The sequence below is a fragment of the Vanrija albida genome (assembly GCF_041260175.1).
Source record: "Vanrija albida strain AlHP1 chromosome Unknown contig_2, whole genome shotgun sequence".
Classification (NCBI taxonomy): domain Eukaryota; kingdom Fungi; phylum Basidiomycota; class Tremellomycetes; order Trichosporonales; family Trichosporonaceae; genus Vanrija; species Vanrija albida.
The window spans coordinates 1,414,060-1,431,878 of NW_027191421.1; the positions used below are offsets into that span (position 1 = coordinate 1,414,060).

Sequence of the window (17,819 nt, forward strand, 5' to 3'; positions counted from 1 at the left end):
AGTGATAGCAGATTAGGCCCACGCCAATGTACAGGTGAAACAAGATCCCAATAGACACCGTCTAGTCGACGTACACGGCCGCAGAGAAGATGGCCGGCCGGTGGTCGCTGCGGCCTTCGAGCTTCCGCATGCTGCGAGTGTTAGCGGGTTGCCGCGCCCAAGCTCATTACAACGCCCACTTACCCCGCGTCGTCAATAGTGCCGTAGTGCAGCACCTCGACCTCGCCGACGAGGTGCCGCCGCGGCTTGTCGTCGGCTTCTGGCGCCGGCTCGGGCGCAGGGTGGAAGATCGACGCGCGCGAGTGGAACCGGCCAGGTAGGTCGCGCAGGAAGCGCGCAAACGTGTTGAGCGGGGCGCCGTCGCGCCCCTTGTGCGAGTCGTACATGCTGTGCCCGGTCGACCGCGTCTTGTGCAGCGGGTGCGTCGGCGGCTGCTTGGGCGCCGGCAGCGGGGTCGGGTCAGCAGACTTGCGCCGCGGGCCGGTGAGCGAGATGGAAGAGCGGCGCGACGACGGCGAGGCCGGCAGCGCGCCAGTGCTGGCTCTTCTTGGCGACGTGGGGCGTGCCACTTGGCTGGCCGGTGTGGTCGGCGGGGGCACTGCGATCGTCACCTTCGCGCTGCTCTGGCTCTCGAGTGTATTGGACCGCGGGAGACCGATTCCCTCAGGCCGCGGGGCCGGCGCGCCGGCGCTCCCATCAAACGTCACGCTGCGCGACCGGCTTGGCTTTGGCACCGGCGACGACTCGATGATCCCGCTGATGCTCGAGGTGACCGACGACTCGCGGCGCCGCCGGCTCGGCGAGTCGGGCGGGACCGAGCTTAGTCTGCGCCGCAGTGAAAGGTTCGGCGACGCGCTGAGCGACGACGACGCGGAGAATGGACTGTCGGGGGAGAAGGAGATAGGCGCGCCCGAGGCCGTACCGTTCGCCTGCGGTACGGGGATTGCGTCGGAGCGCAGCATGTGCGATGCTGGCGGGCCGTCAAACGCGCTGACAGACCGCCGCCGCACAAGGTTGGACAGGGCGTGCCCGATCCTCGACAACCCGCTGCGTGTTTCCGTCCGCGCTAGCCCCAAGTCATCATCGTCGGGGATGATTTGAGACTTCCACAGCACGCGGTCACACCACGACGGGATGCGCTGCTTCTTGCTCGTGTCGTAGACCCCGACGCGGTTGTCCACAGTGTCGTCAAAGTCGTCGTCTTCCACCGCCTCGTCATCCCGAACGCTCCGGCCAGAGACGGTGCGGCGCAGCATTGTGAGCCGACGACCACCAGCAGCGCGCGGAGGAGACGATAGGAGCTTGGCCGAAGCGTTTGACGCCGTGCGTTTGTGGTGCACACTGCCGTCGCCTGAAGCACTCGCGGCCCCGGTGGATGGGTACCCGTCGTCGCTGGACACCGCCGACTGTCCGTCCTCCGAGAGAGCAAGCGAACGGAACGACGACAGTGATGTTCTCCGCGCAGCATACGCAGCAGGGTTGGGCGAGGTGGTACGCCCGCGCTGCTGCGCTGGTCGCCCAATACCCAGCAAACCAAGCATCTGCCTGCCCTTCTCCTTGATGAAACTGGGTTTGCGACCGCGTGGTGGCTCTGCCGGTGACGCACGAGAAGACATGTGTGAGGACGACGCGAGGGACTGCGACAAGCCATCCTGCGCAAACCCGTCGGCCGAGTTGGGGTCTTCGTAGAAGCTCGATCTCGACGCTTCAGAGTGCCAATCTGGTGGTGCCTCGGGCATGTCGGGCGACGTTGGTACTCCAGGAGACAGCGGCGCTTCGAACATGTCGGCGATGTTCTGCGTCGGTGACTCCTCGGGAATCTCGATGACGGGCCGGACGGGCTCGTCACCGTCATGCTCGTGTTCGTGGTCTCCTTCGGGCACAAACTCGAGTGCACCCCCTGATGGCCTCACCGAGTCCATCGACTGTCTCTCTGTTCGGTCGCCCTTGCGCTTTCGCAGACTCCGGCGTAGCTCTCTATTCGTCGCACGGACCGACTTCCAAACGTCGTACTTGAACGTCGGCATGAAGTCGATCGGGGCTTCGTGGAAGCCAGGCAGCGGTGTCGTCTTGGGATCCTCCATGGCCTTCTTCAGTTGGTCGAACATGAGGGCGTCGTTGTAACGCTTCTGCTCAAGCAACCATTTGGCGTGCAGCAGGCTGATATCGACTCGGAAGTTCAAGTCGCCACACCAGAAGACCGTGTCGAAGCGGTCGGTGATGTCGTCGAGCTGGGAGCGCGGATCCTCGGGTGGCAAGAAGCAGTCGAGCTTGAGCTCCGACTTGATCTTCTGGATGTTGTCCAGACGGGCCTGGTTCCGGTCTGTGTGGGCGGCCAGATGGGCATTCACAAACATCAAGCGGTGACCGCCGAGGTTGAGGCTGATGCCGCTGGTGGGTTAGCGTCGTGTCGTCGTTGCCAACCTACATTCCACCCTTGTTGCCAAAGCGACCACCCGCCAGACCCGTAGTCACATAGTCCTTGTCCACGCCTTGCACAAGATGCTCGCAGCCTTTGAAGACAAAGACAGAGAGGTAGAGTCCCAGCAGGCGCTCCTTCGCGACGTTGACGTAGGGTCCAGCTCCGGGCTGTCGGAAAACTTGGAACTGCTCGTGCGGGCGCTCGATGTGCCGGTCCAGTACCTTGTCCGACGGCGACCGAGTCAACAGCCACTCAGCGGGCGACTTGGCCAGGTGGCGCGGGAGCTCGCCGACACCTGGGGGTGACAGGAGGCCGTTGTCGCCGTCTACCGGCTGGCCAAGTCGGGCCTGGGGCAACTTGAACGGGAACGAGGACGACAAGCTGCTCGACTTGAACGACGACGAGATGGGGGCTGCGGCGGCCAACCCGGACTTGATCGACGACGACCGGTTGATCGTCGTGGCTGACGACGATGGGATGTTGATGGCCGGTGGCTTAGCAGGCGTCGACGGCACGGGCTCGAGCGGCGTGTCTGCCGGCGAGACATCCGACATGGGGGAGGGGTACGGCGGACCAGCCAGAGAGGAAACTACTGGTGGAGCTAAGGCCGACTTAGAAGTCTCGATCCCGTCTGCAGAGAACCCCACACCGTGCAGCGGCGACGGGTGCAACGGGTGGTGGTCGGGGTTGGTGCGGTGCAGTTGCGGCGGACCGGCAGTCAACCACTCTGCGACGTTAGCAACGCCCCACACAGCACTCACCCTCGAGCATAGCGCTCCATCCCTTCGGTCCTTGCGGGGCCCGGTGGATCTGGTGTGGCGAGTGGAGCGACGCCGGTGTGAGCGGCGGAGAGGACGTCCTCTCCGGCGTCGCCTCGTCGGCATTCACCGGCGGCGGGGCAGGCAGCGCTTCGTCGGCCGGCGTCCTCACAGCCCCTGGGTCTGTCGACTGCCCCTCCTTGACCGTCTCGAGCGTCAACTTGCCGGCGGCCCCGTTCGTCTTCTTGTCCTTGGCGCTCAGCGCGTCCTTGAACGCCTTGTCCTCCTTCTCCTTTTCCTTGGTATATCCCGGCTTGCCTTCTTTATGCTTCTGCGAGTCCATTTTCTGCAGTCCCGCGCCCTTGAGCACGCCGCCGCCGAGCCCTCGCGGCACCCCACTCGGCGTGGGGCACTCCTGCGCGGCAAACACGACGACATGGTACGGGTGCTTGTTCTCGAGCGGGAGGCGCGGGACGCCGCCGTCGGTTTCTGGCGGCGGTTCATACGGCGGCACGTCTCCGAGGAGGACGGCGAGATCGCCTTTGGGCTGCCCGTCAGCCCGCACACACCTACCCACTCACCAAAGCGTCGCCCATATTCCACGTCACGACGAGGACCTTGAGCCCGACGCGATCCTCGATCGGCTCGGGCTCGGCAATGGCAAATTCGTCGTCGCTCGCGATCGGGCTCTCGAGCGGCTCGGTCGACGGCGTGAACTCTGGCCCCTCGGAGTGATGGAAGAGCGCGCTTAGCCGGCGAAGGACGCGGTGCCCGCCGTCCGTGGATCCCGTCGTCGTGCCGCTCGCAAAGCTCACGTTGGCGCTCGGGGGCGGGTTGAGTCCCCCTGACGGCGAAGCTCCGGGGGGCACGAGCGTCGAGAGCGAGGGCCGCGTCCGCGGCGGCGTGACGAGCGCCGCGGCGGCGGCATCGGATCTATCTGCGGTGCTCATTCCGAGCTAGTGGGCGGACGCCGCGCAGGGCACGGCGACATCTACGCTGGGCGGGGTAGTAATTATGTAGCTGTGCGAGAGTACAGTTGCTGTAGCTGGCGTGGGCTTGATGGCTTGCGCTGTGATGCCAAGACGATGTGGAAGATGAGAGTGTGAGATGTCAATGTTGGGTTCTGGGTGGGTTGGCCGGCAAAGTGCACACCTCCACTTGGATCCCAAGCCAACTGCCAACTGTGACGACACAAAGGCAACCCTCGATTGCTTCAAGTTTCATCAACCCGTCTCTGAATTGTCACAACAATGCCAAAACACGACAAGAGCCCATACGTCGCCCCAACGCTCGAGGGCACAACAGACTCGAGCCTGACCACGACGCAGCTGTACGCCCTGTCCGTCAGTTGTGCCGTGGGCGGCGCGCTCGCAGCGCTCCTCGCCGCGTCGTACCTCTTGTGCCCCGTACGTGGCGCCGCCCGTCGCCCGCTGACACCCCAGCTCGACCTCCCGCTCGCCACACACCTGTGCGCAGACACACACTACAAGTTCCTCGTCCCGCTCCTTGTTCCCGTCACGGCGTGGTTCGCAATCGCAAACTGGGTCGGGTGGCAGTACTTTCGGCACGCGTAGGGCTCGACGCGACTGCACGGTACCCCACAACTTTGGAGCGGTGCTTGGACGCCAACGCAACTGCCCCACACGCCCCACGCTCAAATCAGACTCAAGATGAGGAGCCGAGCTCGTGGAGCTCGTGGAGCGCGTGGAGGCGGACAATGCCATGGCTATGGCTCGTCGGCCATATTGTCTCAGGGCAGTGCTTGGGCTGCAACGCTGCAACACGCACTGCGCTGCCAGCTACAATGTCTGATGTCCAACAACGCTCGTCCACCCCACAGCACTGCCCCACCACCCACGCACACCGCAACAACCAGCCCATGCATCACGTAACAACAAATATCTACTCCTCCTCCTCCTCCTCGTCAATCGCCTCGAACGCGTCCTCGGGCACCTTGTAGAGACGGATGACCGGGTGGTTGGGGTCCTTGACAAGGATGTACTTGCCCTCGGGCTGCTTGAGGGCAATGTCGGCAATGGTGCGGACAATACCCCAACCGTTGGCGAGCGAGACGTTCATCTGGCGGGCAAAGTCGACGGGCTTGTACGACTGGATGCCGACAATGACGTGACGCTGGGCGTCGCGGGGGTTGGCGCGCGAGATGTAACCCATCTTCATGGCCTCGGCACCAGCGAGGTACGACTGGACGGCCCAGCGGGCGAGCTTGGCCGAGTTGTTCTTCATCTCGTTGGCGACAATGGCACCCTTCTGGGTGTCGAGGTTCTTGCGCCAGTCAAGAACCTTGGCGCCCTGGGCACGCGAGTCGTACTCGTTGAGGGCCTTGACGGTGATGAGGTTGCTCTTCTTGCCGACGTAGGCGTCGACCTCGGTACGGACAATGATGTTGAGGTCCTCCTCCTCGTTGATCGAGAGGTCGAACTTGCGGTAACGGTAAAGGGTCGAGGCAAGGGGCTCGGTCTCCTCCTCGGGCGAGTAGAAGGGGTTGGGGTGGGGGGTGTAGGCCTTGGACTTGCCCTCGATGACCTGCGAAGAGAAGTTCTGGTTGATGTAGGTAGCTTCGAGCGAGAGCGACGCGGCCGAGTTGATGTTGCTGTCACCGTCGGCGTCGGGGGGAGGGTCGGCGGCGTTCTCGTTGACGGTGAGGAACTCGAAGGGGCCACCCTCGCGCTTGTCGAGGAAGAGCTGGTCGCCGCGGCGCTCGAGGACAATGTCCCACGAGTTGACCGAACGGGGCGTGCACATGAGCACGGCGAGGATCGAGTCGGTGGCGAAGATCTGGGCCTCCTTCTTCTCCGAGTACTGGTGGATGATGGGGTCGTCGCTTGTCGTGGTGTTGTACCTGACGCGGTCGAGGATCTCGAGGGGCTTCTCGTTGCGGGTGTTGATACGGTCGAAGGTGCGGTCGTACGCCTGGAGGGTTCCGTACGACGAGAGCTCCTCGGGAGTGTCGACACCAAGGCTGAGCTTGTTGAGGCGCGAGAACTCGATCTCCTCGAGCTGCTGCCAGTCCGAGCCGATGGTGACCGACGAGTCACGGGTACGCTGGGGCTTGTCGTAGCCGCCGTAGCCGCCACGTCCGCCGCCACGACCGCGCTGAGCATAGCCGCCACGGCCAGTGGGGGCCGAGAGACGACCACCTCTGCCGGCGCTGGGGCGCGCGGGCTGGACACCACGGGTCGCGCGTCCGCGGCTGGCACCACGTCCACGGCCGGCGGCGCGGCTGCTGCTGTCGACAAGCGAGAAGCTCTTCTCGTCCTCGTCGTGCACGTAGCCGAACGCGTTCACCTCGGACGCGCCGTACGCCTCGCGGCCGGGGCGGCGGTTGGCCGACACGGAGAACGCCTGGCGGCCGCCACGGGCAGTCGAGGACGCGGCTCCCTCAGCAGCGGGGTCATGCCAGTCGGCGATGCGGGTGATCTTGTCCGACTTGGAGAATGGTGCGTAAGGGATGCTGTGGGGTGTTAGTGCCGACTTTTTTTGCCAGACGTCGCGCGAGCTCACTCCTTGAAGGGGGCGGGGATGGTGCTGGTGCTAGGGCCCCAGGAGCCGTCCTCGTTGTCGTGGATCGGGGGCAGGACAAAGTCGAGTGCCATTTTGAGATTGTTTTGGAGAGAGATGAGAGTCGAGCTGACTTGCGATGGCCACCTCGTCGTCGCCGGCGTCGCCGCGAGCGAGCATCGACGGGGTCGAGCACAAAGGGAATCGCGAAACTGCAAAATGTGCCACGTGGTAGGCTTTAGTCGAGCCGCCCTGTTAATCAGACTATGCCGCCATTAACTCGTCCCCCCATGTATCTGCCTCGCACCCCCCTTCCATAATTTTGCCCAACTCGCCCTCTGGCTGCTCCTTCACTGCCTATAAGATTCGCCCTCTCTTTCACAAACTTCACCCAGAAATGGGAGAGTTGCTCACACTTGCCAGGACGGCGTCAGAACGTCGGCCACGACGAAAGGCAAAGAACAGGGAGCCTCTGCCAGACGGAGCAAGTGTTGCCGAAGGCAGCGCCGGGGCTTCCTCGACACCAAAAGCGGGTCCATCGCGCCTGCCAAAACGTGCCGCCGGCTCGTCGTGGGACGTGATCCCCATCGCACGGAGTGAAGTCACGTCTGTACCTCCGGTCTGGTCAAGAGATGGTCGGTGAGTACCAGCTGCGTTGGCATTGTCGTTCAGCTGTATGCTCACACTGCAGCTTCTACTTCAGCGCGTCGTCGACCGGCGTAGAGGTCCACTCCTCCGAGGCGCCAAACTTTGCTCGCCTTTCCACCCTCTCGTCCACCGACCCCAATGGGCACCGCAAGCCCATCACGGCGCTCATTCTCCACCCTACCAACCACTTGCAGTTGATAACGGCCTCGCTCGATGGTACCATCAAAATTTGGGACTGGGTCGAGGGCCGCCACATTCGCACTATCAGGCTTGTGGAGGACTCGGAGATCCACCAGATCAGTGTCGGCCAGGTCGCCGAAAAGTGGTGGATGTTTGCGACTGTCACCAACGCCAAGCACGGCAAGAAGCCCAAGGAGGACGGCTCGCATCTCCAGCACCGTGTGCTCCGCGTGCAGCTCGCTCCAGTGACACGGCCGGCCTCGGCGACTGAAAATTGGTGCAACCCTCATACCATCGTTGGCAAGCTTCGCGCCGAGCCCAAAGCTCTCATGATGTCTCCCCGTGGAACCTACCTCGTCGCCCTTGCCGGAACCAAGGCGTACGTGTACCGCCTGCCAAAGGACCCTGTCGAGCAAAACTGGCGAGTCAACTGCGTCAAGTTTGTGTCCGACCAGCAGTTCACCTGCGGCGCCTTCGCCCCCGACCGCAAGGCTGGTTCCAAGCAGGAGGAATGGTTTGCCACTGGCGACCGCCGTGGTATCATCCGCCTGTGGCACGGCCTCGGCCAGGCCTTCCGCCAGCTCGACGCTGCGGCTGTTGCTGCTCAGCAAGACGAGTCGGCTGAGAAGCCAATGTACTCCGAAACAGAGAAGCGACTCCCAACAACATCATTGCATTGGCACGCCCACGCCGTTGCTGCGATTGCGTTCACCTCTGGTGGTGCGCAGATTCTCTCCGTCGGTGAGGAGAGCGTGCTGGTCCAGTGGCACCTTGCCTCTGGCAAGCGCGAGTATATCCCGCGTCTCGGCGGCCGCCCGCTTCTCAGCGTTGCCGTCAGGCAAGGGTCTCGCGGCGTCGAGGACGAGTACTGGATGGGCCTCGCCGACGGCTCGGTCGTGCGCGTCGGTGCTGCGACCGGCCAGGTGTCGCCTGTCGGCCAGGGCGTCCGTCTCGACCCCCTCCGCCCAACGACTTCGGGCCCCTACCCCCTTGCCGTCCACCCCTCAACCAAGGCTCTGGTTGTTCCCTCTTCCCACCCCTCGACGCTCCAGTTCATCGACCCAATAGCATCTTCGGTTCTGTTTGACCTCGAGGTGGCTCCGTCGAACCGTGTGTCGAAGCGAGACGACAAGGAGTTGGTACCGATCGCTGTTGAGCAGGTTGCCTTTTCTCCTCCTCGTGACGGCCGGTCAGAGTGGATGGCTACGGTGGAAGGTCGCACCCGCGACGAGGACGAGGGTGGCGGTTTCGTCAAGACGCTCAAGTTCTGGCGATGGAACGGCGAGCGTTACATTGTCAACACGCAATACCCCCGTCCCCACGGTTCGGAGAACATTGCCTCGTTATCCTTCAGCTCGCTGGGTCCGGACCAGGAGCCCCTGGCCCTGACGGCCTGCTCATCGGGCACGGTCAAGATCTGGCACCCTCGCCAAACCAAGAAGAGCGACAATGGTGAGTGTCCCTGCGTCCTTTCCCCCTCTCCGATGATGAGAAACAAACAACACATTACAACCTATCCAGAGCCTCCGGGCAATGGGGAATCCATGTTCTGCAATCCTGAGGAGACCACTGTTGATCGCGACTTTGAGCGTGGCTGACGAACCAGGAAAATCTTCAAAGAAGCCTTCCATCACCGACTGTAAGTGTCGTGTCCTTCCTCCTCCCCCACCCCTGCCCGCGATGTTCAATGATGAACAACTTAATTTTATCAAGCTCAACAGTCCTACAATTGCTGAGGATACCCCACTTCTACCTTCTGAGACCTATCGCGGGCTCTACCTTTTCCTGCCTTGCGATCAAAGCTGACGCTGTAGTGTACTGGACTGCGCGGTCTACATTCAAGTACCGCTCGCTTGGCGTGTCGTCGGCGGCCTTCTCTCCCGACGGCACGCTCGTTGCGCTCGCCCACGGCAACGTTGTCAGCCTGTGGGACACGGAGAGCAACGTGCTGGTGCGGGCACTCGAGTCTGCGGTCGTTGCCAAGAAGACCGTGTTCGCCGGTAGCGAGGGTCGCTACCTAGTGGCCGCGGGTGCGACGAGGGGCATTACGGTGTGGGACTTGCTGTCTTGCGAGGCCGTCCACACCAACGTCAACCAGCTGGTCGAGGTGCTTCTTGGTCTTCCTACAGGCTACGCCTTTGGCTACACGACTGGAAAGAATGTGACGGCGCTGGCGTTCTTTGCGCCAGACTCGACGCCCGAGCAGACGATTCACCTCAAGTTCAAGTTTGCGGCGCTCGCTGCGCTGCCTTCGGCCAACCACCACCTTGTCGGCATTGCAGCGACTGGCGAGATCTACCGCTTCGGCTACCAGCAGACGGCGGCGGCGCCTGCCGCTCGTGCGATCTCTGCGGCACCGGCCTCGCGTGCGACGTCGATCTGGCAGGAGATGTTTGGCAAGGACGCCTTCCTCGACGACCTCGACGACCAGCCTGAGCCCGAGCAGGCGGCCGTTGCCGTGTCGGCTCTGCAGCGCCGCGCTGCTGGGCACCCGGCCCAGGTGTATGACGGCCCGAGTCACACCCTGCCGCCGGTGGGCATGTTGTTCGACGCTTTCATGGACGAGCTGCTGGGGTCGAAGCTCGAGGAGGAGGCGCAGGCGGCGGGCGAGGCTATCGAGTACGACGCTGCGCCTACACTTGGTGCGGCGCCGCTGGTGTTCGACTCGGACTCGATCAGGACCGTGCGGGATGCCGACGTCGCCGAGCTCGAGGTGTACTTCCGGGACCTGCTTGCGTCGGCGCCGGCCAAGCCCAAGGCGGCGGCTGGCCTGGGCAAGGCCAAGGCGCGGCCGAACGGTGTCGCTGTGGCGGGACGGTCTGTGTCGACGCCGGTCAAGACGTCGAGCAAGACGGCCAAGAGCCCTGGGACGCCGGACGAGCCGGAGGTGGTGGACGGGAAGCGCAAGAGCAAGAAGCGCAAGGCGCCGCGGATGAGCGAAGTGTAAGAGAAGTGCATTGTTGCGTATCATTAGTAGTATCATGCATTATAGCATCTTGTTGAGGGCGGGGGGCACATTGTCAGGAGATCAGGAGTCGGCACATGGTCAGGAGTCGGCGCGCAACGTGGTCGAGCATGGTCATCCGCGCACAACGTGGCCACGGCCCAACACACCACCGGCCGCCTCATCCATATGCTCGCTCCACTTCATTCATGCATATCGCAGCTTAGACCTGCGAGATGCTCTTCAAGCCGTTCTCGTTGGTGACCTGGTCGACGACCTTCTTGAAGTGGGGGAACTGGGTGTGGTGTGAGCGACGGCGATCCTCGGTCGACGTGGCTACGCCACGCGCCCAGGCCGCAGCAACTCACGCGCTGCTCAATCCACAGGAGCTTCTTGCTGATCTCGTCGCCGTCGTCGCCCTGCTTCTTCTTGTTGGCGACGTAGGCCTCGAGCACCTGCTTGACGTAGCTGGGCGCGAGCGTCAGCGAGCAAGCGTGCGGCAGCACGCGAGCGGAGCGGGAGCGGGGGGGTGGGGCAGCGGCGCGTGGCAGAGCACCTGTCGTGTCGTGTCCCCCTCTCGCACGCCCGCGTGCAGGCGCGCAACTCACCCCTGGTCCTGCACCGCGCGGTCCTGGTTGAGCGCCTCCTCGACGGCCTTCTCGTTGGCGACGTTGGGGATGCCTGCGGCCTACGGGGGTCAGCTGGCGGGCAGGGGGAGGGGGAGGGGAAGCAGAGCTCACAGCGAGGGCCGGGTCGGCGTCGTGGTGGGAACCGTGGTGGACCATGTTGCTTTCTGTGGGTGGATGGGTGGGGATCGAGTGGATGCAGGCCGGTTTGCTCTGCCGACATTTTATAGCTCCAGCCCGCGAGATGGCTGCACACTCCCCCTCGTGTGAGAGACCTTCGCTACGGTTCCACCACCCACCCGCGACCAAGGTACGGCAGGTACGGCAGGTACGTCATGGGCCCGCCCGTGTCGGGATTTAAGTGGCACTCTGCGTTTGATCGTCGCTAGGGCTGTGGCAGTTGTCCGATCGGCATTGTGCATGCTTGCGCCAGGTTTCTCCGCTGGTTTGTGCAAGACCCTCGCACTCGGCCATCACTCCACGGCCCTTACACCCCGCCCGCCCGCCTCGCTCCGCTCGGCGCACTCGTCGCGCTCGCCGCGTGATAGATACATCCCAGTACACACAAGACATGTAGGGACAAATATAAACCGTGTCTGCGTGTGGTGTTGTGAATATACAGGTCGCCGTACCCCGACAGATCCGCCTCCCCTCCGCCTCCCTCCGCCTCCCCTCCAACGGCCCCCACTACACAGCAGCCACGCCCATGTCCCACAGCACCTTGTCGTCCTCCTGGTCGTCGGGCTGCGGCCCGTACACCTTGATCTTGGCGTCATCCGTCATCCGCGCATTCTTGCTCGTGCTGCGGATACCCATGGCGTGATTCTCCTCGAGCTCGACCGCCGTGAGCCCCAGAATGTCCTTTGGCAGCCAGATGATCGGCTGCGGGTCCTTGGACGCTGGGTGGAAGAAGGCCGCTGGGTCCTGGCCGTCGTCGCGCAGGCCGCGCAGCACACCGGGGCCACCGGGCTGGGCAAAGTATGGGTCCTCCAGGTCGTCATCCACCTGGGCCTCTGCAGCGGCGTCGTCGTCGTCGTCGTCGTCGCCCTTGCTCTTGCCAAGGTTGCCCAGCTCCACGTCGCCGTCGCCGTTCTCCTTCAGAGGGACGGGGACTGTGTGCAGCGGCAGACTGGCCTTGGACGACGCACGCGAGGGCGCGCGCGAGCCGTTGTGGGAGAATGCGGGCCTCGGGACCTCGAGAGACTGCTTGCCAGCCTCCCATTCACGGTCGTACGGGTTGTACTTGACGTCGTCGTTGAACGACGCCGCATCGACAAACACATCCGACTTGTCCGCACCAGAGCTAAACGTCGTCGTGCTGCCATTCCTCGACGGCCTGATAGGATAGTCGACCATCGACTTCTCGGGGCTGGAAAGTCCAGCTGGGACAGGGTTGAGAGGACGCTTCGACGTGCTCAGTCTCGGGTCCTCGTCCTCATCCGAGTTCACGCTCTGCTTGTCGCCGTCCTTCGAGTTGGACATTCCGTACGACTCGTGCGCAAGCGAGAGCGGGAGTGACGTCTTGAGGGGGTCGTACGCCACGTTAAGGACATAGTTGCAAGCGAAGGTGATAAAGATGAGGACAACCATCATGGCGCCCTGGGGAATAGCAGCAGCCTTCTTTTCAGGCGTGCGGGCCAGGAACATGAGTGCCGCGAGGCAGATTTCTTGGATGTAGAGGCCGACAAACAGGTGGGTGATGGCCTTGGGGAAGAAGAGGCCACCCGTGTCTTCGGCTGTCGACTGGTCCTCGACGTACAGGAAGAGGTACTTGTAGATGAAGAAGCCCATAGCGAAAAAGGCGGCCCCAAAGCCATTAATGACTGGTGAGATCATCATGTACGAGAACACTGGGGTGTGAGTGGGAAGCGCCCAGACCTGCACTTACTGATGACGCCGTAGACAGTGATGTTTGGGAACGAGGTACCCCACTGCGAGGTGGGAAGCTTGTAGCGCGAATTGAAGACCGAACGCGGGGTACCGCCACCGAGAATGACACGGACGTAGTAGAGGGCCACGGACACCGGCATGAGCAGCGTACCCATCGTGCCCGTGAACTGCGTGAGAAGGATGGTGATGAAAAGAGTGGACGCCTTGGGGAGCTGCGTGGAAAGCGTGGTGGCGATAGATGCGGGGTTGTCTGCAATTTGTTGAACCGATGCGACGAGACCAGAAGAGAGTGTGAGGATGATGAATTTGTTCTATGCAGAATAAGCACTGCGCCGACCACTCCCGGTGCCGACAACTCACAATCACGAGGAACACAAAGAACCGGGTCATGAGACTCAGCTCGACCTCAGTCTTGCTGACCATTCCCTGGTGCGTGGCAAGCTGTCGAAGGATGATGGGGACCAGCATGAGGAGGACCGCGAGCAGCACGGGAGGAATAAGACCGCAAATGACACCTTGGAGCAACTTCTTGCCAAAGTCCTCACCGTTAATCCAGGCCATCCACTTGAACTTTTCCGTCAAAGTCACGACGTTGGAGAGTGAACCGATGAACACAGATACCGGGGCGTAGGCGATAAGCAGGCCAACCGTGATGCCGTATGAAACCAGGGTGCGGATGTTGACCTCGTAGTCGGACAGAGACATGTTGCCCCAGATGACATTCTTGGGCGACTGTTCGATGAATCGACGGTTCATGGTGTACGGCTTGTTGTGGGCGAGACACTGCTGGGCCATGTGGGCAGCAATCTGCTGGTTGAAATGAATGAATGCCGACGACAGAGGAGGGTAGGTCTCGTCCGCAGCGTTACCCGGCGTGTCAATGTCCTTTGCCAGCCGCTCACGCTCGTATGTGAGCTGCTGGGTCGTTTGTACAATCTCCTGGCGAGCCCAGTCGATAGCATCCTAGTTTTGTCAGTGAACGGCTCGACAGATCTGCTTGGCGCTCTCCACTTACCACTTTCTCGCCAATGCCCAGAAACCCGAGGCCGAACGGGGCCCATTTGGGCTTGACGCGGTGCTTCGGGCGGTCTTCGCGAGGAACAAGAAGCTCTCCGATTCTGATGCCCTCCTCGCTCTCGTCGGCGTACATGGTTGCGGCGCGGTGGACCTTTCCGGGGATAGGCTTGCCCTTCTTTTCCAGCTTTGCGACTTCGACCTGAGCCTTGTTGTGCCTCTTCTGCGCCGACTTGATCAACTGGACCTGGGCCGACTCGAGAACTTTACAGGCTGTAATGCGGCGGTCGTAGATACTGGGCATGTCCTTGAGGTTCCTGTGCAGGTTAGTCGCTGCTCTGGGGAAGGGGTCCTACCGGTTGAGCCAGATACGCTTTACGCCGCCAGGAAGGTACGAGTACAGCTGCTCGAGCTTGTCCTCGTCCATGAACTCGGGCGGGATGCCGGTGACGAGCACAGTGCTGGCCTGCGCGAGACGCGAGTGCTGTCTGGAAACCAGGTACTCCTGCCTGACCTCGAGCCAGTGCTTCATCTCTACCCAGATGTTGTACATGATCCAGCCTGGGGCGTTAGCACTGGACCGGGGCGATCTCTCCCCATCGCCACCGCCGCCACCGCGCTCACCGTTGAACAGGTATGCAAGCCACAGGTGAGCCCACCAGCGGTCAAGGACATTAATATTGCCCGCGGTGAACATGTCAAGGCCCTTCAGGTTGTTCGTGGTGCCTGCGGCATCGGCGGGGAAGAGAATGAGCCACGAGATGCCCCAGATGGGAAGCATGATCCTTGTGAGCATCCAGAGGAACCTCACAAAGACGTAGGGGTCGACTCCGTTCTTCCTGAGAATGTCCTTGGGATCGGCTGTCGTCGTCAGCGGCGCGATACGAGGCGGAGGGAGGCGCAGGTACATACCCTTGTATATCTTCCAGAACGGTGCCAAGAGGTTCTTGCCAATGGGAGGAGACTGCTCCTTGCGCGGGGGGATGTACGTACGGGGTTCGTACCTACCCAGAGTCAGACGAGCGTCGTCACGAGCTCGGTGGTACTCACACTCCTCGAATCAGTCTGCGTAAGACGATGAACAGGGCCAATTCGACGCCGGCAATGACCATGTTTGTCACGAGCGACGTGATGAACGTCTGGGTCGTGGCCGACCGGGCCTGCTCGCTGATGGGTGTTAGGGGCTCATGTCCGATTTCCGTTATGTTTGGCAGCATGGGTGCGAATTGGGGGTCAAGTTGGGGGGAGGGAAGGTGGTGGGTTGGGTGGTCGCTGTCATCGCAAAAGTTAAAAGACTTACTCTGACATGTTGGAGGATCAGCGCTATGAGCGCGGCGGTAGCGGGCTCGAGACCTTCTAGACGGGGGCGCGGGGCGGCACGGGCACACGACACGAGGGGGTTATCGACAAGACAGTCCGAGCGGCGGCGGCGACGGCGCAAGTGGTCTCGTGGGCGGGTGGGGCACTGAGCGGCAGCCTCAGATTAGGGCGACAGATGAAAGGGGGGCGGGGCGTGGAGGTCGAGCCGCTCGATTCGCGTGTTTTGATGAGGGCTTTGATGTCGCTCGCTGCCAATGACCACGATGGGCGCGATGCAAAAGGACGCGACGCAGATGCAATGAGTGAAGTGATGTGACTGGAGAACAATGTGATGGACGAGGATCTAAAGGCACAGCAGCAGGCACTCTTTACCCTGCTCTCCCACCCTCTCACTCGCAACAACAATCAGGAGCAATGTAGCACTGCTTCGATCTCTCCCCTTACTCCTTCCCCATCCCTTTGACTCACTCGCAGCGGGAGAGAGGCAGCACGGCGAACGGCGAACAGCACCAGGTTGAGGTTTTACACTCTTCGTGTGCCTTGCCATGTCTTGCTTCACCACACCCGCCCCGCTTGTTTGTCCCTTGGACAAGCCGAGACAGGCGTACTCCTCTCTCCGCTCCTCTCTTCTGCCTCTGCCTCTCCGCGTGCTTTGCTTGGCCCACAAGTACGTCACTTGTTCCGGCAGAGTGGTGCTCATGAGGGCCAATGATGCCCATGATGCCCGCGCAGCAGCGTCGCAGCCCAAAGTCAAGGGTAACTGAAACCGCGCCCACGGGCTCTGGCACGCTCGCGCAGTGCCGTGTGGCTCCTGGCCCGCAGGCAGGCACCCCTGACCCGCTGATTGATTTCGACGACTGACGACACTGCCGACCGACGACCTGACCTCGTGATTTCTGATTTATCAGACTACTTGCTGCCTGCACTCGACGACCGACCGACACATGCCAGGCGACACGGAGAGCCCCCGCACACCAGTACACCTCGTCGTGCTCCTGCACGGGCTGTACGGCGCGCCCGCCAACCTCTGGTGCCTCGAGGCGGAGGCGCGCGCGCTGCATGCCGAGCTGCGCGAGGGGAGCGGTGGTGCGAGTGGCGACGCCAAAGCTCGCAGCGACGATGACGACGACGCCGCAGTAACCGCGCCGCAGCTCGCCGTGCTCGTGGCCAAGAGCTATGTCGGGCAGCGGACGTGGGACGGCATCGACGTGAACGCGCACCGCGCCGCCGACGAGGTGAGCCCCATGGCCAACGGGCACGGCGACGACGTGGCTGACGTCCAGATTGACGAGGAAATCGCCCGCCTCGACGCCGAGGGCAAGGACGTGGTCGCCTTCAGCGTGACGGGCTACTCTCTCGGCGGGCTGATTGCGCGCGCGCTCATCGGCCACCTGCACGCGCGCTCGCCGAGCTTCTTCACCACGCACCGCCCGGCCTCGTTCAGCACGATCGCGACGCCGCACCTCGGCGTGCTGCGGTACGGCTCGTGGAAGAACACGGCCGTCCACGCGATCGGGCAGCACCTCTTCAGCCGGACGGGGCGTCACCTGTATCTGCTCGACACGGACAAGGCGCTGCCTAAGCGCGGCAAGAACCGGCCGCTGCTGGCGGTCTTGACCGACCCCGAGTCCGTCTACCTCGCGGCGCTGCGCCTCTTCCCCAGCGTGACCATCATCGCGAACGGCGTAAACGACCTCACGGTGCCGTACCCGACCGCCGCGATCGCCGACCACGACCCGTTCATCGAACACGAGGCGGGCGCGGTTTGTGTCGAGGTGGACGAGCGCAACATTGTGACGCGGCACTACGTGCACGACGCGGATGTGGACGAGGTCGAGGCGGTCGTCGAGGAGGACAACGAGAGCAAGGAACAGCCGACAGTGTCCCCTGCAAAGGCCCTGCCAAAGGCCGTGCGGCCGTGGCTCCCGCCCGTCTTTTTCCTGCCGTGGCGCGGGCCGCTGAGATACGCGCTGTTCCCCCTCATCCCGTTTTTGTTGCCCGTAGTGCTCACGTTCATGTAGGTCGTGCCGGGGGACTCGAGCTGACGCCAGTGCCGTGACATTTACACTGCACTCGTTCCAGTCGGCGGAACGGATCAGGCTGCACAGCTCGAGCGGGACGCGGCGCCTGCTGCACGGCCTGACGCACCCGCACGATGACGACGACGGGAAGGACGAGGACGAGGCGGCCAACGACGACGACGCAGCCAACGGCGCAGGCACGCCGGCCCTCGCGCCGCAGTCCGGCGCGACCCAGCCCATCCTCTCGCCCGACCAGCGCGCCATGATCCGCAACCTCTCGGCCGTGCCGCAGCTCGAGCGCGTCGTGGCGTGGTTCCCCGCCGTGTTCAACTCGCACGCGACGATTGTCGCGCGCAACGCCAACCTGCCGCGCTTCGCCTTCCAGACGCAGGGCATCCCCGTCGTGCGCGCGTGGGCGCGGACCGTCGTGGCCGCGGGCGACGGCGTGCTCCGCAAGCAGGAATAGCGACGGCGTGG

General features: G+C 62.9%; 7 protein-coding genes across 7 annotated transcripts; 3 read left to right on the forward strand and 4 right to left on the reverse strand.

Moving 5' to 3' along the window:
* Positions 1-61: 61 nt before the first annotated feature.
* Positions 62-4,130, reverse strand: Q8F55_002186 (uncharacterized protein; the record flags this gene model as incomplete). Its single annotated transcript, XM_069350793.1, has 5 exons — positions 62-131; positions 184-2,391; positions 2,429-3,149; positions 3,184-3,727; positions 3,762-4,130. The coding sequence occupies 5 exons, from the start codon at positions 4,128-4,130 to the stop codon at positions 62-64; spliced, it is 3,912 nt and encodes a 1,303-aa protein (XP_069211179.1).
* A 300-nt stretch (positions 4,131-4,430) lies between these two features.
* Positions 4,431-4,754, forward strand: Q8F55_002187 (uncharacterized protein; the record flags this gene model as incomplete). The annotated part of the gene is made up of 2 exons (XM_069350794.1): positions 4,431-4,586; positions 4,623-4,754. The coding sequence occupies 2 exons, from the start codon at positions 4,431-4,433 to the stop codon at positions 4,752-4,754; spliced, it is 288 nt and encodes a 95-aa protein (XP_069211180.1).
* Positions 4,755-5,082: 328 nt separating this feature from the next.
* On the reverse strand, positions 5,083-6,794 carry Q8F55_002188 (uncharacterized protein; the record flags this gene model as incomplete). The annotated part of the gene is made up of 2 exons (XM_069350795.1): positions 5,083-6,652; positions 6,703-6,794. 2 exons carry the CDS (start codon positions 6,792-6,794, stop codon positions 5,083-5,085), a joined length of 1,662 nt encoding a protein of 553 aa, XP_069211181.1.
* Positions 6,795-7,096: 302 nt separating this feature from the next.
* Positions 7,097-10,474, forward strand: NAN1 (NET1-associated nuclear protein 1; the record flags this gene model as incomplete). Its single annotated transcript, XM_069350796.1, has 4 exons — positions 7,097-7,338; positions 7,391-8,979; positions 9,134-9,166; positions 9,342-10,474. The coding sequence occupies 4 exons, from the start codon at positions 7,097-7,099 to the stop codon at positions 10,472-10,474; spliced, it is 2,997 nt and encodes a 998-aa protein (XP_069211182.1).
* A 220-nt stretch (positions 10,475-10,694) lies between these two features.
* Q8F55_002190 (uncharacterized protein) lies at positions 10,695-11,256 on the reverse strand (the record flags this gene model as incomplete). The annotated part of the gene is made up of 4 exons (XM_069350797.1): positions 10,695-10,766; positions 10,840-10,939; positions 11,080-11,159; positions 11,212-11,256. 4 exons carry the CDS (start codon positions 11,254-11,256, stop codon positions 10,695-10,697), a joined length of 297 nt encoding a protein of 98 aa, XP_069211183.1.
* A 528-nt stretch (positions 11,257-11,784) lies between these two features.
* PHM7_2 (phosphate metabolism protein 7) lies at positions 11,785-15,309 on the reverse strand (the record flags this gene model as incomplete). The annotated part of the gene is made up of 9 exons (XM_069350798.1): positions 11,785-12,947; positions 12,986-13,298; positions 13,348-13,950; positions 14,003-14,318; positions 14,358-14,562; positions 14,626-14,862; positions 14,914-15,005; positions 15,052-15,168; positions 15,302-15,309. 9 exons carry the CDS (start codon positions 15,307-15,309, stop codon positions 11,785-11,787), a joined length of 3,054 nt encoding a protein of 1,017 aa, XP_069211184.1.
* A 956-nt stretch (positions 15,310-16,265) lies between these two features.
* Q8F55_002192 (uncharacterized protein) lies at positions 16,266-17,808 on the forward strand (the record flags this gene model as incomplete). Its single annotated transcript, XM_069350799.1, has 2 exons — positions 16,266-17,338; positions 17,373-17,808. 2 exons carry the CDS (start codon positions 16,266-16,268, stop codon positions 17,806-17,808), a joined length of 1,509 nt encoding a protein of 502 aa, XP_069211185.1.
* Between the last annotated feature and the right edge of the window lie 11 nt (positions 17,809-17,819).